This window comes from Camarhynchus parvulus, chromosome 5 (assembly GCF_901933205.1).
Source record: "Camarhynchus parvulus chromosome 5, STF_HiC, whole genome shotgun sequence".
Taxonomy (NCBI): Eukaryota; Metazoa; Chordata; class Aves; order Passeriformes; family Thraupidae; genus Camarhynchus; species Camarhynchus parvulus.
This window is the reverse complement of record NC_044575.1, coordinates 11,439,859-11,463,794: the sequence shown is the minus strand read 5'-3', so window position 1 is coordinate 11,463,794 and position 23,936 is coordinate 11,439,859. Positions and strand designations below refer to the sequence as shown.

At 43.5% G+C, this 23,936-nt stretch overlaps 1 protein-coding gene across 1 annotated transcript in view; it reads left to right on the top strand.

The window, feature by feature from the left end:
- The first annotated feature begins 605 nt into the window (after positions 1-605).
- Positions 606-23,936, top strand: part of RRAS2 (RAS related 2) — a 41,963-nt gene continuing 18,632 nt past the window's right edge. The window contains exon 1 of the mRNA XM_030949320.1: positions 606-929. Within this exon, the coding sequence (XP_030805180.1) occupies positions 825-929 (105 nt within the window). The 5' untranslated portion in view covers positions 606-824. The remainder of the gene's footprint in view (positions 930-23,936) is intronic.

Sequence of the window (23,936 nt, the reverse complement as noted above, 5' to 3'; positions counted from 1 at the left end):
GGTGGACTTGATCTGAATAGCTTAAATGAGTGAGAAACCCATTCACGTGCATGCTCACAAGGAAACCTGACGAAGAGTGGCGAAGGGCTTTAGTCTCTATGACTTTTTCCCATTTTTCCCTCTTGGTGGGAAGCGACATTAGCGACCCTCTGGCTTGAAACCTCTCCGCGCCTTGGCTCTGCATCTGTGCGCAGGGTGGCCAGCACCTCCCTCCATCCCGTGGGCATCCAGAGCCTCATTAATGTTGATGAGCCACTCAGACGGGCGCCCCACCAAAGCCCGCGGGGACATCGCTAATTACCTCCGCGGCGCGCTGTCGGCCGGGCGGGCGGAGGGGACACCCGGGGGCCGCCACCACCCGCGCCACACAAACACCGTGGCGTGCCGCTGCCGCGGGGCGGGCAGCCCTCATGCATATGCAACAGATCATTAGCATGGCGATGAGAGGGCCCCGCCCCCTGCGGCCGTTTGCACGGCGGCTCCCCGCTGGCCCCGCCCCCCGCGCATAGCCCACCCTCATTAACATGCAGATAAGAGATGCCCCGCCCCCTCATTAGCATGGCGGTGCGCGGGCCCCGCCCCCGGCGGCCATTAGTGCCGCGGCGCCCTGGCTGCGGGGGCGGGCGGTGCTGCTCGGCTCCGCTCGGCGCTACCGCACTGCACGGCGGGGCGGGCGCTGTTGCTGCTGCCGCCGGCGCTTGGCGGGGCCTGCGGCTGCTCAGCCCCGGCGGCACGAGGAGGAGCGGGAGGAGAGCGCCGGAGACAGAGAGGCAGGCGTCGGACCCCGCGGCGGCGCTGCCGCGATCGCCCCGCTCGGCTCCCCCATGGCCGCGGGCTGCAGGGACGGCCCGGGGCAGGAGAAGTACCGGCTGGTGGTGGTGGGCGGCGGCGGCGTGGGCAAGTCGGCTCTCACCATCCAGTTCATCCAGGTGAGGGGCCGCGGCGCCGGGGGGAAGCGCTCCTGCCGCCGGGGCCTGGGCGCTGCCCGGCGCGGGGGGCCGGGGCTGGAGCCGGCGCGGCGGGCGGCAGTTCCCGGCGGCGCCGTGGGATGCTGCCGGCGGGGCAGCGGGAAGCCCGGGGCGGGGAGCCGGCGGCCTGACCTTGAGGGGCTCGGGGCTGGTGCGAGCCCCCGGGAAGGTTCTGGAGGGCGGGAAGGGGCCGCCGCCGCCCCCGGCCCGCCGGGCGCCGCCGCCGGGTGGGGTTGGCCGGCCGGGCGCGCTGGGCTCCGGGCGCCGCGGCGCTGGGGACCGGCGGCTCCGGTGTCGCGGGCGGGGTCCGGCCCCGCGCTCCGCCCGGGAAGCGGCAGGCGCGGTCGGCAGCCGCGGCCGGGGAGCGGTGACACTCGGCGTCCGGCTCCGAAATAGCTGCCCCGGGCTGAGCATCTTGGGCTGGGCCGGCGAGGGGCCGGGAAGCTCCCGCGGCTCCCCCCGGGAGGAGCGGTGCTTGCGGCGGGGCACGCCGTGCGAGCTGGGACCGGCCAGCGCCCACCGCCCCTCGGAGCGCCTGCTGTTCAACTTGTAGACAATTGAACTTTCTCGTCTATTCGTTTTCAGTAAAAACCACGCCAGAATAGGCGATACAAAGGGTGCGCGTCAGTGTTACGAGGAAGATCCCTTTTTACTGTTTCACCACGAATTCAGCCGTACCTCCTTTACTTATTTTCAGCCCCTGCCCTGTTGCTGTTAGCATTTCTACCTCTGTTTATGGTGGTAGGAGGAGACAACCATTTGCGTTCTGCTTGCTGCTGTTGCTGACGGCAGAGCAGCAAATCTGGAGAGCATGGCTTCTTGTTTGTTTTCTTTTATTCCGCTGTGGAGAGCCGGTCATGCTCTACCTACCCCTAAGATGGGCTGCTTGACAGCGGGGCAGACTTGGCTTTTGATGCTTGGGGCAGTGATGTTCTCCACTAATATTTTGTTAGAACAAAATAGGTCTTGGGTGATTTGATAGCAAATAGATAATTTCTTTATTTCAGTCCGTTTTTTCATTCACATATGCATCCATGTGTTCATTAGCTCAACTACTCTGTTAAGAATTTAAGCTCTGCAGCATAGGCTAAGTAACTACCTAGAAAACATTACTTTGAATTTTTGGATAAGTACTGGATACCAGAATGCTTACAAGATCCAGTGTTATACAGAACATTAAAAGAGGGAACCCTTTGGGAGAATTAGTTCTTTGGAACTAGTTTAGTTTGACTGGTGTTTTTGAGATGTACTGTACAGGTGTCTTTTGTCAGATGTGTAGGTGGCCGGTCAGTTTCTGGTAAAACACTGGCTGGTTGGTCTGTTTGAAGGTGATGGGGCTGGAATAACTGCAGTGCTCTCAGTGTGTGGATTGAATTCCTCATTGCTTGCATATGGAGATAATTAAACCCTGGGTTTCCTGCAGCTGGTTTAGGGTGCCATTCAGTGCTGCCGTAGGTGGTGTTGCCTCTGTCTCGCTGTGGCAGTCATGTGCAGCTGGATATGGCTTCAGTTCTGAGATGCTGCTGTCTTGGGAAATGTTGCTGAAGGGATTTGTGGATTGAGGCAGCATTGAGGGCTTTGGGATAACTTTGCCTTTGCAACAAAAAAGCTGTAATTTATACTAAAGATGTAAGGAGGAAAAAAAAGGGAAGTTCACACTTGATGCCTTTGTATAGCCATCTTTTTTAAGAGCAGTAAGGTTCTGCTGAGTACTGGATAGCTTCAATATTTGAGTACTTGTAGAAATTAATTCTTTAACCTAGCAATTTGAGCTTATATTAAATATAGATATAAATTTTGGGCAAAGTGCTATGGCTGACACTTGTCTTGCAGCAAATATCTGCAAAAGAGGAACCCGTGTCTGTTTTGCCACGTATAAGGATCTTTTCAAATTAACAGCAGAAAAATAAATAGTTCACTTTGAAGGAGTGTTGAGGGAGCAGCACTGTAGTGTTAAGCTGACACATTGAGGGTGAATTCTTCAAAACAACTTATTGTCAGTTTGCATTAAGTTATCTCCATCTTCTTGCCCTCTCGGCAGCTTTATCCTGAGATAAAATGTTGCCACTGCAAAGTGAAGTTTAGCAGAAAATTCACCCTTAAAAAAAGCCCAAACAACCCAAAACAAAACCGAAGAAAAATAGCTGCGAAATAAAGACCTGGGCAGTACTTCAGGTACCTTAGAGGAGAGTTTTGTGTTGTTTCCGTGCTTGCTGTGTGGTTTTGGACAATAAGAGATGAGGCTTGCTGTACTATTTATATCCCACAGCGTCTTCCTGAGCTCTTAAAGCTGTGATGTTATCAAGTGTGTGCTTTGCCATGCAGGCACCTGGGTAGTTTCTGTACGGCAAGTGTATTGCCAAATATGTTGTTTGTCTTTTAAGGCTGCACAGAAACTGCTCCAAGTTGTTTTAAAATTGATTACAAGCAAGTCACGTGCTTCATTTTTGGAATTTCTTAGGATTAAGTGACAAATGTGTAGTGGCCTTCAGTAAAACATGGATCAGTACTAGCTTTTGCTGCATGACAGATCCTGATGTCAGTGGAGGATTTAAATTCTTTTTTGCTTCTTTATTGCTTGTGTTTAAAATAAGACTGTCACCAACTGAAGCTTAAAAAGGAAAGCTTTTTCCTTCTTACTACTAGCAAGTATTTCTATATTTGCTATTGCTTTCCTTTTTAATTTTCAGTAAATCAGTACTCAAGTGCAGCTTTTACTTTGGTGCTTATTGTTTTCCAGTAAATCAGACTTTTGTGGTGATAGGATATCATGAGGAAGCATGTGCTGCAATTTACCTTGTATCTTTGAAAGACAACAGAGGATTCATACTTGAAAATGGGAAAACTTTTCCTGGATTTCAGATAAAACAAAGGGACACATGAGAAAGTGAGGATGTAAGAAGAACCAGTTAATCTTCTTTCTCTTGCCAGCTTTCTAGGATGTCTGCACAGCTCATCCTTCCCTGCCTTGTTTAGATGATGGTGGGAAAGCAGAGAGCATTCATTCCTGCAGGAGCAGCAGTGGCTGAGGTTATGGCAGTGCAGGGTGCTTCTGTGCTTGCTGTCCTGGTGTAAGAGTATCAGTTCCTGCTGGTTATTGTTGTGCCTCAGTCTGGCCTGAAACAGCAAGGTGTTTGTAAGGAGGCTGAGTGAGCAAACCCATCTCATACAAGGGAAACTCTCTGGTGTCCTGAGTTCAGCCTCACTGTGCTAATTAGGGCAGTGCAGGACTAAGTGAGGTGTAACTGGTCACTTGTGTATAACTGCCTGGGCTCACCTCTCAGACATTCACCTGACACCTTGGAGTAGCTTTAGAGTACAAATTAGCAGATCAAAGCTTTCAGTGGTTAATGAGTAGCGTGTTCCTCAAAAATCTTCCTCTAGGGAGGTACACACAGCTCGATATTGCTGTTGGTAGGCCAGGATTTCATCCTGGAAATATCAGATCATTTCCTTTAAATCAGGATATGATAGATGAATTTACTGCTGTCGAGCCTGTGCACTGGTAAGACAGGAAGTGAAGATGTTTTAATTGTGGAGGAGAGTTAATGGCATGTTGCAGCTATAAACTCTAGGAAAGCAGCAGTGAATGATAGTTCAGCATTACACCACAGCATTTTGTAAAAGGCTAAGTGGTAGAACTGAGCATTCCTTCTTTTATTGAAAACATACACAAATAATCCATCATGCTCACATCCCAAGAGGCAGAAAACTTTTAAAATGCATTGCAGCCAGTTAACTGGCCTCTTAGCAGGCTGAGGTATTTGGGAGTATGAGCTGTGCAGAGCACACAGCTGTTGCCACAATAGCTTTTCTCCAGCTGTCATGCAGAGGTCTGTCACAAAATACCCCACATTCCCTTGTAACTCAGCCCTTTGTAATATTCAGGTTTCCTTGCTCAAAGGGAATACAGCCTAGCAACTACCTAATCACCCTCTGATTTTTTTTTTATCTTGCAGTTGCCATTTACTTCATGCTTTTTCTTTTTTTTTTTTTTGTGAAACTGAACAATATATAGCTATTTTTAGCAATATGCAGCAAGAAAGCCACTAATATTTTATTCTCTCAAGTCTGCTGTGCAGAATACTGTCTATTTTTTATCAGAATTGACAAATTTTTGTCCTGGTGTTTTTTCCTCTTCGTACAATGATGGCTTTTGTTTTGTGACCATGACATGTATAGTTTTGCATACTGAGTAGGCTTTGGTGACTTGTATGAATGTATCAGTTAATAAATGTCACTAGATCCTTGAGATGATATTGAATGGATGTAGTTCAGTGTGGCTGAGTTGAGCTTAGTTTGTCAGTCAGCTTAATGTTACCTGTTGTAGGGCATGAACATGTTTGAAACCGCTAAAACACTTAACACAATACAAAATCTGTGTAGGCCTTCAGTGTTTGGGGCTTTTTTTATTTATTTACTGATTTCATGCTGTATTTACAGGCTCAAATCTTGCTGCCAAGTTTGTAAAAGAAAATCTTAAAGCGCCTGTAACAAATTCTGGTTGGAACTGAGCTTACTCTTCCACTCACTAGTGGGTAAAGTGAGTTGGATGTAGATTTTTGACTCTTGAATTTTAATACCAGACACTTTTTCTGAAAGCAGGCATATGACTTGCAGATAGATGGGCAAGCAGTTGTTCAGGCTTTTTTCCCCCTTTTCCTTTTCCAAGCTGCTACTTTCATAGGACTGTTCCCATTAACTAGCAATAAACCCAAAGGTGGGTTATCTCAAAGTGTCTTTTATCTCTGAAATAGCTGTTGGGCAACAAACGGCTTGTTCTGAATTTTATGCTCTACATATGAATTCCAAGCTCCAAAATAGAGTAGTAAAGTAGATTGAAAAGCAACAACTGAATGTGCAGCTGGTGTTGGAGCCAGCGTGCTGGGTGTTTGACAGACCCTGATGTCTTGGTGCCCCATTTCCCTGGGCTGGACTTGGGATGTGCAAATCCCTCCACAGTTTCTGGGTATTCTGACTAACCCTCGGTGACCGTCAGAAAAAGCTCTTGGGGTAAGCACTCAGGCAAATTAAGGGAATAAGATGCCACGGATTCCAGGCTGCAGATTCACGCAGGGCTACGCTGGGGCTGGTATGCTCACACTGAGATAAAGCCTGGGGCCTCCTTACACCAACTCAAGGTGACAAAATACGGTTCAGGAGCAACTGATTGTCGACATCTGTTGAGGTTAAAGGTGGGAAATAAAAATCCTAATCAAAACAAAGGACTTGCGATGCAGTCACCTGGAATAATAGGGGCTGCTCGTCGCCCCTCTTGTGAAACTCGAACCGCTCGGCTCCTTGCTTCCTGCTGCACTGCTACCAAGCCAAAGTCTGGGCTCGCTCTGGTTACAGATCTACAGCCTGGGTATGCAGTAGGTGACTTCAGGCTTGCCTTGCAGGCAAGCAGGAAACCTCAGGCTGCGTGTGAGTGTTGCAGTATAGCCAGCAGCGGCATAATGAATCCTGTTATCCGGTGCTCATGCCTCCTACTAGTGCACACACAGGGTAGAGCTGAGCAGTGTTCAAAAGCTGCCATAAATTTGGAGCAGTGCTTAAGTTCTGAGATACTCACCATTCTGGTTTTGAGTGATTTACAGATTTTTATCCAAAGTGACATTCCTTTGGGATAACCTAACCCACGTGGCAGTCCGAGAGCACCTTTCTGTGCGCTAGCTCCTAGCAGCGGTTGCTTGTATAGCGAGTAAATATTGACGTACCTTTTGGTTATCAGGTCGTCTTCTACTGCCACTTGCACAAGGAGTCCTGGCACAGTTTCCCAGATCTCTGCCTGGCATGCCCTTTGCACTCCCAGGGATGAATAGGCAGCCGCTGGCCTCTCGCCCTGAGCCTCCTTCCCGTACTAGAGGGAGAGGCTCCTGCCTCTGGTTTTGGCTGGAGCTCTGAATTCCAGGGCTCAGTAGTGGTGGTGGAGGGTGGCTCTTATAAGTAGGGCCCTTATATTCCAAGAGTTTGGAAGGGCCTAAATGGCTGATGTTTGTATACCTTGTGCAACCTGTTCGCACTTACCGAAAGCATTCCCGGCACTGCAGATGTTGTGACTGAACTCCTTTGAAGTGTCCAAAGATAAATACCAGCTTCGTGAAGTGGAATGTAGCAGGCTTCTGGCTGGCTGGTGGGAAGCTGCGTTTGCTGCAGACCTTCCCAAATTAGTTAGTCTGCAGGTCTAGACTGGTGTGACACAAGCTGAGAGCTTCTTCCTTTGTTCCAACAATTCAGGTGGCTTAACTGTACTGGTTTGGTAGTCTTGTCTTCAATTATGGTCAAAAGACACTGTTAAAGGAAAATGGAACCAGAGAAATGCACCACTTCTTGTTCTAGTTCAAGAAGTATGTAAAACCAGCATTAAAACAGAAATCATGCATGTAATTGGTATTTTAATTTTTTTTAAACCTGTTGCTCTGCACAGGACATGTCCAAAGATTTCTGGATGCAACTTTGAACAACCAAGACAAACTCTTACTGTGAGGAGTAGGAGGGAACCAGATTGAGAAGTTTAATTGCAAATAATGCACTTAGGGAATGTTGGCCTCCAAGTACAAAGCTGTACAAAGTTGCTGGAGTTCTGTTTTGAAATTTTAAGAGAGCAGTGGTAGCCTGCTACTACAAATTTCTAGTTAGATCCCAAGTGAATTATTTCTGTCTGGACAGTGAGTGAGACTCTCTGTTCTCTTTGAACTGTATGAAGACATGCTCTGACTGTGAACAACTTTTCTTCTTGTCTCTTCTTTATCTTTTCTTTGCTATTTTGTATGCTGTTTTATGGCTCAAGTGTGGTTGCAGCTTGGGTTTGGGATAGCCTGTAGGGCACGTAAGGGGAGCAGGTAACACAAAAGAAAGTATTTCTTTATAACTTAATTCCTTAGTAGATAGCAGACAAGGAATGTTTGCTTAATATGTTCACTTTGTTTTTTCTTACTTTTTTTCACCATGCATATACTTAAGCTTCTCATATCCCAGTATGTGAAGTTCATGATACACAGTGGTGCTTCTGCATGGAACTTTGGTGAGGTTGAAATTACTTTGTAGATTGCTTGCTTTCACTGGGGTGTTTTTAAGAGGGTTGGCTGGGCTGCTGTGCCTGGGCTGTTCTTGGTTAAGCTAAAGAAGGTCACATATTCACGTTTGAAGTGCTTGATCTTGAGACTAATCAAGCATTGTGTGCAAGGGCTGTTGTTGCAGCCAGGTTGGGGATTCTGATCTGCTGCTGGAATGGGAAAGGCTGGAGAACTTGGACTTATGCAGAGCCTCCAACCTGACTGAGTGAGGGCTGCTGGAGAGGACTGTGTGCACTTCTCTAGTTGCAAGGGGAAATGCCATAAACTCTGCTTACAGAGGGAGATCCTGTTGGATGATGGAGTTCATGGTGAATCTTTGTAACACACAAATGTGCTCATGCTAAATCTCACAAAGGACTAAAGAGGAGAAGGTGCTTCTAGAAGAGGCTTGTGTGGAGCTCCTCAGGACTGCAGTTGGCAAGTGAGGGCTGCATGTGTGACCACAAGGGCTGTGCTGGTGCGGGTGGGGAACTGGAGGGCCTTGAGAGCGAGGGCAAGTTGATGGTTTGCTTTTTAGAAGGGACTGACAGTGGGGAGGCGCAGAAACAGGGCTTTGCTGTAGCTGAAAGTTTAATTTGATAAGCTGGTACTACAAGTAAGGAGAAATGTTCAGAAGGTCCCCTTGCTGCCACAGCAGTTTGCCATTTCAGCTATTTACTCCCTCCAGTGCACCGAAACTCCACAAGCCATTGGAGTTAAAAATAACCAGGGAATGTTTTTACCCAGGATCAGTTACCCTGTCTGGTTCACTGTGCAGCTCTGCAAACAACTTCATCTGGCAGTGGAGCTCATTTAAGCAGGCCTGCACGAGCTCCTCAGTTGTGAGCAGAAAGTGAAGTGTAGTTTTTGGTGAATCCAGATAGGAATGAGTTCAGGAGATAGGAATGTATGCAGAAGGGCACTATTAAAGATAGCATAAAGTGCTGGCTGTGGGACCAGGGTGCTTTAATAATTAACTAGATGTTAGCACTGACACGTAAAAATGGTGCAGTTGAAGAAAAAAGTTAGTGTAACACTCACAAGCAAAGTGCTCCACAAAGATCTTTATTCAGGGGACTTATGAGGAGTGCTATTGCTCAGTAGATTAGCTGTGGGTACACACATTAATAACTATCAAATGTGTCTCTTTCCTCGAGTCTTCTAAGCCAGAAAATAAACTTGAGCTTCCACACAATTTACCAGTAAATTATTCTTCCAGTCCTGTTCAGAGTATTCTGTAACTGTAGTGATACACTGTTGAGTCACCAGTTATATTTGCTAGGAAAAGAAATTTTTAAATCACTCTTGTTACCATTTTGAGTTTTCCTGACAAAACGAGCAACTTAGCTCATATTGCAGAGCATCTTCAGTATTCCTCATTTAAGCAGACATAAATCTAGAAACCTGCAAGCTGATCTGAGTGTTTTGCTTCATATGTGGTAAGGAGACCATGAAATAGTAGGATGCCAGTGATAAATCTGTGTGAAATCTTTGGGTAGAAAAATGATCTACTAAATTTCTTCTGTTATTAGACTTGTTCCATGCAGGGAAAATAAGTGGGATTACAGTAATATGCGCTGCTTGAGGTAGGGAGTTACTTAACTGTGTGTTCATAATATTTCTGTGTTTCTGCCTCCTTTTAAGAAGGTGCTTTATGACCATGTTAAAAGGTACCTGTCTATAATATACTTGTATATGTACTGCCAGCTCTACTAAAGAAGCATGCAGTGTTTTCCTCTACTAGCTCACACTAACAAGCCTTCATTAGCAAAACCCAATAAAGTAATGGGGATGTATTTAAATGCATTCTGGCTTTGCATGACCCAGTATTACTGAGAATACAATAATGAGTATATTTTAACTTTGCCTTGCAATTTCAGTTGCTGCTTACGATTTTTTTTCTTGCAGCTTGTGTTTGAAGTCCTCCAGAAACACAGCATTTTGCCTTTGCATCCTTTCTCCTGCCCCTTCTCAGACCCAAACTCTGTTACCTGAATCTTGGCCATGTCCTGAGGCATTTCCAAGGTGCACCATATGTGCTGTATCACTGTGATTTCCCATACTTTGATTTTCCTTAAACTGACGTTCCCCCTCCTTCTGAAGCAGGTTTGCATCCTGATGGTAATTCTCAAAACATCATGGATGGAGGTGATATCCTCCTGTGCTCAGCAGCACTCCTGCAGTGTTGCAGCAAGTTCTGAAGCTTTTTTTTCTGATGGGTGTATGCCATGAGAAACATTTTCCAGACCCTCCAATTTGAAAATGAACCTGTGAGGCCAAGATCCTTCTTAGCACATCAGCAAAGTTAACCAACTGTGCCTTGTCTTGCCATCTGAGAGTATGTAAAGGAGAAGTTTTAAACTGTGGAGGTAATCTTTCTGTCTCTGTAGGGGCCTTAAGAGGGATGTTTGTGGTGGGGATTTTTTGTTTCTGGAAATAAATTGTTCTGTCTGTGGCATCCACTTTGAATGTCCTGCCTTGCTGCTTTTATTGCTGGCTCTTAGCAGGTTGTCACCAAGCCACAGTGCTGTTGTCTACTTAGGTTTGGTTTGGAGTCTTGTGCTTCCAGCTCTTTTGAGTCAGTTTAACTACTTCTCTAGCTGTTGGGACAGTGTTATTTTATGTTGTACAAGTGATACTACCAACTGAAGGAGTGCTAAACCTTAAAGCTCTTGTCTGGTCTGATTGCTGCAGTAACTGCATGTTTAAGCTGCATGCCATACCTGGAATACAGGAGGTTTAATTCTCTGGGTGCATTCCAGAAGCATCAAGAAATTATCAGGAGGGAATCAGGCAGCTCACTGTAACTTCTTGAGCATAATTTTGGCATTAAATTTTATATGAAAACCAGACCTTCTGCTGTAATGTAATTTAAGATGCTCCTGGTTCTAGCAATTACGTGGTTTGTGACTTGCTCTGTCATACCGTGTCAGCCCCGGGGTGATGCTGTAGAAAGGCTCACAAACATCCAGGTAGAATTGGGAGAATTCTCTGTACTCATGAGGACCAACAGAGCCATGGTGAGACCCTGGTGCAGGCAGGGTGGGTGTGACAGGCAGCTGCTTCTGCAGCAGATGAACCACAGGAGATGATGTGGCTGCAGCCTTGTGCAATGGGGGGAAGCTGAGCCGTTCTGGGGTGCAGGCTGACACTTAGGGGGGTGGCTGTTCCTCTTGCAGAGGGCACCAGGAAGGGTTGTGAAATGCCCCCTGTGTGTAATCATGATGAGCAAGTCCTGCTCTCAGAAAAGAGGGTGTCCAGCTGAAGCCTCTCAGAGGTCAGACTGTCAGAGCAGCTGATGGAGCAAGAGGTTTGGTTTCCTGCAAGTTCAGCTTGTAGTGTCAAGGCAACTCTTCAGTTTTGGAGGTGTGGTCTTCTGGCTGATCCAGCTGCTGAGGGAGCCTGCACATCTCTGAGAGTGCCTGGCAGTGGGTTTGCTCTTTGATCTGTCCTGAGAACATTGCTTAGTGCAAGGAGGCTTTTTAAACAGAGTGCTTCACTTTCATCGAGGATGTTTAAAACCTGAGGCATTTCTGAATTCCTGTATCTGTGACCTAAATCTACTAACTATGGAAAATGTTTTGTCTCGTGGAGTTTCTGCTTTGAGCAGTACACCCAAATCTATTGCTGCAGACATCTCAACTTCTTTGAATTTAAAAAAGACACTTGAAAGATCAGCTTTTGAAGTAGCTAAAGAAATGGTTTTCTTTAGCTGTCTAGAAGTTTTTGCACCCATTAGAATGGATATAGTGTCTATCCAGTAACTGGCAGATTTGACAAATTATTTCTGTCTGTTAAGCTATTTTTAGTCATGTATATCCTACAAAATTTGACAAAATTCACTAGCATTTGTAAATTTGAAACTGCCCAGTGCCTCTGCTGGTGGGAAAAGAGCCTCAGATCCGAAGTAGTCGACTTCCTTCTCCCATTATCTGCCTTCTGCCCAGTAGCTTACATTCCACACATTTTTAATAGTGGCTTCCCCTCCTCCTTAGCTGCTTCGACTTGTTTTGTGGGAGGGCTTGAGTATTTCAACTGACACGCCAGAGGTTTTCTCCCAAAAAAGGAAACTGATAAAAAATTGTTCACTTAGAGCAGATTTTGAAAATAATCGAGTCTGTGCTGATCTGGGTGTCTGTTGAAATTGTGACCTGGGGTTTTAAAATCCAGGTTGAATTGGGAATTTTGCTCAAGGTTTGAGGTTTTTGTTTGTTTGTTGTGGTTTTTGTTGGGTTTTTTTTGTAGTTTAAGAGCCAAAATTGCACCTTGAAATTCTATCTATCTTCTGTGCATTTCTTCAGTTTACAAATACTCTGAAGAAGGTAAACAAAAGCCCTGCATCTCTTGAGCTGATCTCCTGAAAAAGATACTGGATGCCTGCCTGCATGAGGGAAGGTGGTGATCTGGAAGAATTTGTTCAGGGTGATTTCAGAAGATGAATAATTTAAACTGCAGCCACTTGCTTCAGACTAGATAATTGAGGCTGGGTTTTCTAACAGCTTATGTTCAAACTTTAAAAATTCCCTGCAGCTCATGTACTTTAGGTAGGTGTTTTGTACTTGAGTTAATCCCATGCCAGTTGAGTAGCGTGAGAAATTTAAAAGTATCTCAGCTTTTCCCGTGTGCCAGGAGTTATGAGCTGCTGCTGTGACTGCCCAGCATTATTCACCTGGTTATTTATCATCTCTTTAACTTCTTCTTTGAATGGATTGTCTCCCCTCAGTCCAGAAAACACATGATAGATACAGGGAAAGGACTCATGCTACTTGATTCTCCTGGACAAAGCCCCATGTTCTGTTCCTGCTGACTAAACATCTCCAAGTTGGAGCACTGACTTCTGTCAGCTTCCAGGCTGTGCTTTGAAGTGTGAGCTGCTGCAGAGGAATGGCTGCCACTGCCATTCCCAGGAAGATTTCCCCAGATTTGTTTTTATGTCTTCAGGATCTGACGGTCATTTCCTAAACCTGAAGCGTGTAGCCTGTCAGTGCCAAAACTTATTTGAAGAGGTCTTTGTTATAACTCTGTTTTCCTGGTTAAAAAAAAAAAAGCAAACAAAAACCCAACAAAAATATATATGTGTATGTATATATCAAAACCGGCAATGCATTAGTGGGCTTTGATTCTGTCCCACATGTTTGTAACACATACGGTCCCTCCAGGCAGCTCTGAGTTTTGGTCATTATGAAAGGTTGAGTTTAACACATGCACAGGAAATGAGTCTTCTAAGACTTATGACTTAAAATACTTTCTAATGCTGGAAGAAAGCTCAAAAGAGAAACTATTTGCCTTTAATTGGTAGCATCCAGCCTGTCTTTGTAAATAACATCAGCTTTGCAGCCTGTTAAAGGCTGGCAGAGCTGTGTGGTGCTAATGCTGTGATCAGAGGGACGTTCACACTCTGCTACATCCAAGTTAAGCACCAAGAAGATAAGGTCTCCTGAAGGGTTTCTGGACTGCGTGTCCAGAGGCTTCACCTATGATTACTGGAAATCTGAAGAGTCCATTATTCTGAGTGTGATGAAGTTGAAAAACCTGTTTCTAATCTATAAAAATTGAGAGAAACTAATGTGCTTTCCTGTGGTTTCTGGTGCAGAAGGCTGTCTGCCTGTGCATTCCACGCTCTGTTTTCTCTTCACTGAATGCCTTAACCACAAGATCTCTGCTTGGTAGAATATGGGAGCGGAAATAGCAGTAGGGTTTTTTAAAAACAACAACAAAAAAAAAGCCAAGAAAAAAACCCACTCTGATCAAACCCAGTGCATTCTAAAGCTGCTTTCTGTAAGTAAACAAATTGAAGGTCTTTGCATACTGCTCACACAGTTTTAGATGGCATTTGCTGTACTGCTGCCTCTTTATACCTTTAAATGAAACATTTGCAGGAGTTCTTTGCTCAAGAAAGTAATCAAATAATTATGGTCTCTACTTATTTGACACCATACTTCATTATGTGTGCCTGTCAGACCAGGGGAGAATGTTGCACGTTGCAATTTGCATTCAGATGTTGCTCTGTAGATCAATTTCCTAATGAAAACAAGTGGCTTTCAGTGATGGAGTGTGTTCTTGCCTTCAGGGCAGGATGTTTTAAGCTGTCCTCCCTGCTAGATGTATGGTAAAGTCACTTTTGCACGTGCTGTTAACGTGTTTGTGGCAGGTTAGCAGAGGTTAGAGTTAGTAAAAGTACACATGTAGTGAGTCTGGTTGGTTTGCTACAGTCCCTTACTTCTGTACATGTTCTGAACTGGGCTTGGATAATTTACTTCTTGTTAGCTACTCATTTCCTGTCAGTGTGAACTTGCTTGCAGAGAGAACAACTTGAATTTTGTTTGTTTCCAATGTTTTTGTTTGTGGACTTTATAATTGCTGCATTTCATGCTACAGAAGCTCTTGGGTTGCCTTCTTTCTTTGCATGGGGTAGGCAAGGCCTTTTTGTGCTGTTCCTTCTGCACTCTGGAATCAGCCTCTGCAGGACTATTGGCTCCAGAAATAAAGTGAGGAATGGAGGGATTGCTTTGGAGGGGACTAAAAAGCAAGTGAGAGTAGCAAAGAGTTACATTTCAGGAGTACTGGCTCCCCTCCTGGAAAGTCTTATAGGTCCTGTGAAGCTGAAAGACTGTAAACTAACATTGTGTGGCCGATTATGGCATGTAAGTATCATTTGGCATGTTGAGATGATAAACAAAAAGGATCTTCCTTGGAAGTTGGTCCTAATCTGTGGAGAAATCTAATCCTTTCTGTGCTGTTTGTGGAATTCATAAAAGTATCCTCTTTTCTGAGCTTGCTACATGCCTGAAGAATATTGGTCTAACATGGTTTTCAAAGACAAAATATTTTAGTAATAAACAAATTAGAGTTACATTTTGGCAGTGGCTGTTCACAGTGTCTGTCCTGAAGAAGGTAGCTTGCTTCACTGAAGATTTGTTACAAGTCAGTAACAGAAAATCAGAGGGAGAGATAGCACCTGCTAGTGGAACCAGCTTGTCTGAAGTGGAGAAATACAGCTAGCATGATTAAATTATTTTTCATCAGCCTTTGTCCTTCTTCTCTTTGATCATCCTTGTAGGTGGCTTAGACAATGTGTTTACTAATGCTTTTTGTGAGCTATATTCATCTGATGTGCACCTCTGGTTTCCAGATAATAATGCTTTTCTCTTCAACTGATATCTGTAAAAGAATCATGTATAGAGAAGTCAGTCTGTATCTTCTAATGCAAATGAAGTAAAAATCATGTGATCTGGCTGCCCTTTGCAAGCTGGCTTGTAAGTTTAGAAAACAAGTTATTTGAGCATTTATGTAAATTCTTTGTAAGAATGAGTGCACACGGGGCAGAAGGGAAATCACCTTGCTGGAAACCCCCGGAGCAGATCTTGACTATATGCTGTTGCTGAAGTATCTGAATTTGAACCCTTAGTTTTTAAGTTCACACCTTTAACACTCTAAAAATCCCAAAGTCTGCCAGTCTTCATGAGGTGGTGATGATAAACTGGTCAGTGTGAATATGCTGTAGGAGAAAAATAAATTCTTTGCATTTTTAGTGGTGTGCCTTCCTTATTTTCCCTTAAATCTTGAAAGCCTGCTAAACTACTAGATTGTTTTATTCAGAAGAGGAGTAGCAGGAGAGGGAGGGAAGAATTTATACTATTCAAGCGCAGTTTGTTTGAAGAGTTATTTTTGAACGTTTGTGTGCACCTACCCAGGTGACTCCAAAGATTTAGCTCTTAGGAAATGGTGACAGAAAACTGGGCTCAAATCTGTTGAGATAAGCACATAAAGTTACCGTTTTGCAGAAGGATGAGAAAAATGGTTTGTTTACCTGAATGAAGCTGAGATGTATTGTGTGTAGTCTGATAGTGCTTCTGTCCTCTTCTGGTTGGGATGGAGCATTTCTCTAAAGCAAGGCTTGTGCACAGAGCAATATCCCTCAGCCAAAGGTCTTTCCTTTCTGTTGATGGTTGGTCTGCTAAACCTTGGGATTCCATTCTAGAGATACAAATCTTGTCAGGATTTGGGTACCTGCAGCATAGATGATGTCCTAGAGTTTTTTAATATGAGATGAAGAGCAAGGAAAGAGTGCAGAAAGTTTCTAGATCCAATGGAGTTTGCATGCTCTTGATGGTCTCCCGTTCTGTAGATGCATTTAATAGTTTTCACAGTTTGCTGCTGTACTCTAGGAAGAGCATTTTGATGTTAAAGCTCTAATCTGCTTGCCCAATTACTTAAGGAAAGGTGTGTTTACAAGCTTTAGATGACAGAATCAGGAGTGGAGAATGACTGTCTGAGGGTCCAGGTGTGGCTGGGTGGTGTATGGAGCACTTGAGCTTCAAACAAGGAATTACAATGCCATTGTTTCATGAGAAAGAGAGTTCGGGTTCAGCCTGAGCATCCAGCTCTGGAAGGAAATCAGGCACTGTTTCCCTTTAGCAGTTCATATGCTTCTGAATGGGAAGTGTTTGCTCTTAATTTGATCTTTTAACTCCTCTTCCCCTTGGAGGAACTTCACTCAAAAATGGGTAGAGAACTATTTTGGAACCTGCTCTAATGTACTGCTAAGTAGGATGTTGGAGAAGAAAATACTAAACAGATTTTCAGTGATCCTAAGGTCTGTGTGACTCCAGAAAATGCTTGTAGCTCAAGCTGTGAATTTCTGAAATAACATTGGATTGCCTGTAGAGGTGGTGTTTGATATGAACCATGTTTTTTTATCTGTTACTTAGAATCAGTTCCACCATGGGGAGTGATGGTGCTCGGTGTGAAATTGCTCCAACCTTTCATTTGCCTTCTTTACTGCTACCATAAATGGCCATAGTGTGAAAACATTAGTTGACTGTGTGTGGTGTTTGATTGTGTAGCACCTCAGCTGAATGTTTGCTTGCAGTTTCTTGATGTGGTTCATCATAGATGTGGCTTTTTGACACGTGAAAGTAGGTGTTTGCAAGTAAAACTAGTTTGTGGCATGAAGTAGATCTTACCATTAGAGCGGGTCTCCCAACATGCACCTTGAGTGTGCTGTGTCTCTGGGTTTTAGTGGAATGAGAATGGTCCCTTGCAGCAGATGTTTGGCTTTTTTGCTTTAGTTGTAAAAGCATGTGGTTTAGGGTTAATTATATTCTCACTGGGGTACAACAATCATTGCTTTTAAGATATACATGCTCTAAAAGTGCAAAAGCCGGGATTAACATCCAACTGGGTGGGTCCTCCAACTCAAAAAGTCATGTGAAATATTCATCTAACAATCACAGAATCAGGTCCAACCTTTGACTGATCACCACCATATTACCTAGACCATGGCACAAAGTGCCTCATCCAATCTTTTCTTGAACATTCTGAACATTAGCATCAATGCCATAGATTTTAATTAATGTTAGTTATCTCCATCTTTTTCTATTCCATGCAGTGTCTGTGATAATTTGAAGTGAAAAATAAACTCCCTCTGAGATTTCTATGTGTTTCTGGGCCCTGTGAGTGGGGTGATGCTGACTAAGAGTGGTACTACACCCGCAGGTGCATAGGCGAAGGGGAAGAAACACTGTGGTTGATTTTAGTACAACCACACGTTTTGCTGGTAAATAAGGTTTTTTTAGATGGAAATCGTTGCTTGCTGAAATATGTAGGCTGACTACTAAGGGCAAAAGCATTTTAAATAAAATTTAAGGACATAAATGTGTATCTATTTGACAGTCCTTTGACATCTGAAGTTGCTGAGGCTGAGAATTCTGGCACTGCTTAAGAGCATTTTAATTGTGCTTACTGGGGCTTTAGGATCTCTTCCTTTTCCCTGTAGATCCGCTAACAAGCTAATTTAGCAAGACAGTGCTTATAACCAGTTCTGCGCTATGAAATTGTACTCATGTCAGGATCAGCAATGGTAAAACCACTCTGTAGTTTCTGATTAGGGGAATTTGACTGTGCACACCTCCCTCTGTGTGAGTTGGGACAATATTGGTCACATTGTGCTTTTAAAGTCTTGACTAATTGGGAGGATAATGCTACTCAAGCACTTCCCTCTGTCAAGCTCCCCAGTGAATATTCCAGTTGTGAATTATTTGGCTTTGTGTCTGCCATGCTGCTGGGGTGGGCCTGTGGGTGCAGCTTGCTTGCTGGAACAAAAGGGTGGCCATCCATGCATCTTCTGCCAGGAAAGCATCCTCTGCCCAGACAGCATCTCTCCCTTGCTTTTCTGTGGTTCTGATGTTGATGGGACTTCATGCACACTGTAAAATAATAACTCAGGAAAAATAGGTACTGCCCCATTCGATACTCTTCAGCAGAGTATTAGCGAGTGGGGATTCTGAAGGAGGGGCACAGACAATGTTAGGGCTGCACACAGGCTTCGTGTGTCACTGTGCAAATGTGCTGATTTAAAAGTGATCTCACTGATTAACCTTGTGCCACTGAGTTGCAGGGTCTGGAGATACTGCAGGACAGCATGTTTGGGTTGACTTGTGGGATGCTGATACAAAACATGGAGTGGAGCCGTACATTCTGTCTTCCCAACCATGAGTCTGGTGGTTTGGGTTTCCTTGTTGGTTTTATTTATATTTAGGATAAAACTCTCTCTTTTACCTCTTGTGTTTCTTCTAAGAACTTCAGCTATCTGCCTGTAATGTAGAAGTTGCAGTAGACATGGTTTGTTTCTGAAGAGTCAGAAATGAAGTGCTACACAGCCTGATGTAAACAATCCTCATGTGCTGTACTGTGCCTCAGCCACTTGATGAGAAAACCAGGCTGAATTATGCTGTTGTCAGATGGGAAGGAGTAATAACCTTTGATCTTGAAATCTGCTGCTGCTGCTAGTGAGAGAGACTATGAAGACATTCTTCAAGGATATTAAGATTAAACTTCTCTGTGAGGGCTGATTAGGCTGGAAAGGAAAGCGTTGTACTCCCCTGGTATCTGTGATGGAAAATACTCTGCATTGCTGTTTTCCAAAGTGGTTTGTCCAGCTGAAACTTTGTTTCAGTTACACCAGTCTGCACTGCATGCTCTTGCTCCCCATGTATTTGATTTCTAAGCTTTTGTTCTTCCAGAAACCTGGAATTTTGAGGATAGTGATATTAATTTGAGCGATTATTTCTGAAGCAGTAGTGCCCACATCTGTGAGAGCAGCCTCTGTTTAACATACTTGTGCTTTCTGGCAGGCATCACACCTCATCCCGATCTCAGGTCAGCCTGCGTCACTGAAATATCTGTGCTGGGGATCTCCCTGCTCTCATGGGGTAGGATTTCTCCATCTTGCTCCAAAGGTGGAGTGACTTACCACATTGCTTTGCTAAGTTCAGTTTACAATGGCTAAATCTGGGTTCTTCCCATCAGTCAGAATCAGACCTGTTGAACACCGTGCCCAAGCCGTGGGACAAAACAAAGGCTTTAGTGCCAGGAAGGTCTGAACACTCTGTCCCTAGTGAGAAAAGGCTTACGCAGCCTGCCCCACCTTGGAAGAGATCCCCTTCCTTCCTTTCCACTCTCACAATCAGGTGCATTAACCTGACACCTTAAGTTAGAGCCACAATAAAAAATACCCTAAAGATTTTTGTTGTTTGGCTTTAAATCCCAAACTGTGGTTGTGAGCGCTTCTCCTTGATGTGTCTGGGTTAAAAATCAGATGGTGAAATTTGAATCTCCTGAAAAACTTCACTTGGCAGAGGGAACATGAAGGTTATGGAGCTTTTTGCTGGTTTGGGAGTGAGTGGTGTGGAGTGCTTTGTTCTGCCTGCTGGTACCCGTGGGAGCCCGTGCGCTGGCCTGGCTCAGAGAGCCAAATCTGCAAGTACAGATCACATGGAAAAAAACACCTATTGACCAGTGCAAGTTCTCCTTCTTTCTGAGGTTTTGCTGCTTAGTCACAAACTTCTGAGAAATGCTTTCAGGTGGGGGAAAGCACGTTTTCATCTTAAAATACAGTGTGATTGATGACTGATATGGATGTGCAAAAAAACCCTGGCCACTGAGCTGCTGGGCCTGCAGCATGGGACAGTGGGCCTTGGGTTAATCAACCTGGCTTTCATGCCCTGCCACTGTGGTGTGTGGAAAACTTTAGAAATTGATGTGTTAGAAGTGTGTGTTCAGTATGGTTTTGCTTTTGGAGTTTTTAGCATGAATTTCTTGTTAATGGCTTGCCACCTGCAAGCTGTTCAGGCACCCTTTTCTAAAGGAAAGTTACCCAGTGTGTTTTTATTTTAATTAATTTTGCAGCACATCTTAGCATTATAATATATGCACCATGCAGCCTCTGATGCTTGCACTCCTGAATGAGTAACACACTTTGAAGGAGTCCATTATTTCATGGGTAGGCAACCAGTTATTTCATTATCTTTTAAAATTGTCATGCTCCAGAATAACTGCTATGTGTTTCACCGAGTTGGGTGAGGATCTGGGGGGAAGGTTAGTAATTATTAGCCTTGCTAATGAAAATAGATGGCTAAATAACACTTACACAGCTGTAATTTCAGCATTCCTGACACTTCTGGTTATGACACTTTCCAAACTTAAAGATAATAGTAATTGTCTGTAGTCTGCAAAATTAGTCTAGACAGTCTAATCTAAGGCCAAAAGGTTGGAGTTGAATAAATATGTAATTTGGGCAAATAAAGCTGTTAGAGCTGTGCTTATCTTGAAGCAATAGTTCTTATTAGATAGAAGTGCTATTTTTATAGCTTTTTCCTAAATAATTAGCTTTTAATGATCAGTCAACAAATATTTGAAAAATAAAGCACTCCAGACTTTGCTAATGAAACTGAGTGTTATTATGTTGGATATTGTCCAAGCTGGTGTTCAAAAATTCCATGGAATTTACTGGTAATAGAAAAAAACCCTACAGGACAGGAACTAGTGCATTGCTATCAATGTCTACAATGATCTGGCAGTGTAAATAAAATGTGTTACTGGGTCTGAAAGAGTCATTTCAAGGTTTTTGTTTCCCAGCAGAACAAGTGGTATGATCAGAACTTCTGGAAGTTTTCGTTCTTTGGGTTCAGTCCCTGTTTGGCATTTACATATTTGAGCAAATTGTGTATTAATAAATTAATTGAATGTATTGAAGTTGGGTCAAAAGGTGTCTCTTGGTGATATTATGTGAACTTTATTAAGGTGCCTGGACATATAAATGTGGTTTGCATGGCTAGTATTTATTTGGATGAGGGATTTTTGTAATTTTTATGTGGCAATTTGAACTTTTTGATCTCTGGGTCATCCTGAAGGCAGCAGGGAATTACAGTGGAATGTCAGGACTGGGGATGATAAAACCTCCCTCTTTCACTAGGAAGTTGCTGTAGTTTAATTGTAGAATGAAATACTGTCTTATAAATATTTAATCCTGGCTTGACTCCTTCTAGAAAACTGTAGGCTCTGGGATTAGTGGGCTAGTCAACCTGATTGTATCTCCATGTTAAACAAATGTTTTAAGAGGAAGAATGTGGAGAATTTACCTTCCTCAGGCTTTCTACCCGACTCGTTCTGATGAATGGAGTCAGAATAAGAAAAGTGTTAACTTCAGAAAATTCTGATTTTAGCTTGCTGTGGACTCCCAGGGATCAAACATGTTCACATATTTAAAATGTGAAATAGGGGTTAGAGCTGCTGGAGTGCAGCTTTTTTTCACTGGCTTGTTGGGCAAGAAAAACTTCTTACTTTAATTAATTTAATTAATGTAATTGTCTGGCTCCAAATGTCCATAACCTAAGCTAGACAATCTGAAAAGTCCGAGTTGATCAGAATTATGAAGTGGCTTCTTTGTGAATAGACTGGAAATCCCTAAACATGGGTCTGCTTGGAGCCACTAGGCTCAAGTCTGTTTCTGACTGTGGTACAGTTACATCTGAATTACAGAAGTGAAGAGAGATCTTAATTGACGAAGTCTCCTCCAATTACTTAGTTTATAAACCGAAATCTCCTAATTACACTGTCTATCTTGAGGTTGATTTGATAATGATTTCTTGTGTACAGGGAAAAAGTAATCTATGACTTGCCTCACCAGGGGATTTTTGAAGCAACCTTACTTTTTCTCTTACAGATGTAGTCTGGTCCTAAAATCAGATATGTACTTTCAAAAAAAAAATCACTGCTTTCTTGAGAAAAACCTTGAGTTCATAGTGAAGAGCTTGTGTGAGCTGCTAGCTTGAAAGCTATCGAAACATGATAAAACTTTCTAGATGAAAAGATGGTGTGTTGTGAATGTTTTCAACATTCTTTGAGTTGTGAGTGGTTAAGATGAGGAAGATGAAGTACCTGCTGGGTTCATAGTTCCTGCACAGATTTACTGAGAAATAAAAATGAAATTAAATTAAATCAAGACTCAACTAAGCTTGCAGTATAGAATATGCTTTACAGTCAGACGTGTTTCAACTTGAGAAATTGCAGAGCTGCCTTCAAAGAACTCTGTAGGTGCTTACTGGCATTAAAGGGCATTAACTGAAGGCATTACAAAGAAGTCTTCTCAGACAGTGAAAGTGCACCTTCTCTGATCTTGAGCAATGAAAACTGCACCACTAGGAAGTACCAGAGAGGCCAAAGTTTAGTGCACATATTGCCTAAACCAGGTGTCTAAGTGAGTGTGTTTGGTGTGGTTTGATTTTTGAGAATTATAAATGGGAGGGAAATGCTCACAGGGTGGTGAGCTGTTAATACCAAGTTGCTGTCCCATGGGGAGAGCTGTAAGCTGGGAACTGAAAGGAGACTTAAGCACAGTGCAGATTCAGGTTGAATTTAAAAGATGGAAGCTGTTGTAAAAAGTATCAATCTGCTGGTTTTTAAGGAAGTTAGTATTTTAAAAGATGTTCACATGCACTGCAAAACATATATGAAAAGAAAACCCACTCTCATCAGTATTCACATGATGTTCATGTAGCCACCACCCAGAATTTGAATCATAGAATCCTTTCGATTGGAAAAGGCATTTAAGGCCCTCAAGTTGAGACTGTACTGGCTTCTGATGGTGTGTTTAAGCTTGGCAGTATGTTAGCAAAAGGGCACGAAGCTTTTCAGAGAAATAGTTTTAATGATTATTCTTGAATTATTAATTCAAGAATGAATATTCTGGAATATTATTAATTTTCAATAAATTTTCTTGAAATTGAAATAATTCAGTTCTATGATTTGAATACGCACTGAAAGCCTGTCTTAGTCAAAGTGGCAAAGACACTTTCTTTTCCCCAAGCAAATCTACTGTAGCTGGGTTTATTTTTTTCTCCCCACTGGATATTGTAATTATCTCTTTAGCAGTTACACTCTGCAGATTTCTACCTGTAAACCCAAGCTATTTTGCCAGCCATGCCTTAAGTGCCAGGGAGAAAAAAAGGGTGGGGTTGGAGAAACTAAAGCTGCTTTATTTTAAGTAGCAGTTAGGGGAAGGGCAAAAATTATCAGACAGTTTTTTAGGCATGTTGAAATGCGTAAGAGCTGATGGATGTTCCCTGTCAGTGCACAAAAGTCAGTTTGATTTCAGTCTTTCATATCCCTGAATGTTGGTCCACTACTTGACTGCAGAATAAGTTGATGCTCCAGAACCAATCTGGTTTTTAAATCTGTCACACAAGTCAGTCCTGCTTAACTGGGGGTGAAATCTGAAATTTCCTAGCATACAGGTATCTGGAGAAATATCATTGGAAATGAGTGTGCTAATGGATACAAAATCCAAGAGTTCATTTAGGAAATGGAAAAATTAAAGGTGCCTAGACAGATTTATGTGTTAACATTCAAATTGGAGATACTTTACCTTCCATGGCCCTTCCCCCTTGCCCCCCCATCCTAGCCTATTTTTCCCCACACCTGTGAGGGATGCAAAGCCAGTTTTGTTATTAGGTATTCTGGGCAGTGAGCAGAACAAAGGCTATGTAGAGGAGAGCCACGTTATATTTAGCTATGTGCCTAAAATATGCCTATGCACTGAACAGAGTTTTCTTAGGAGTTCTCTTTTTCT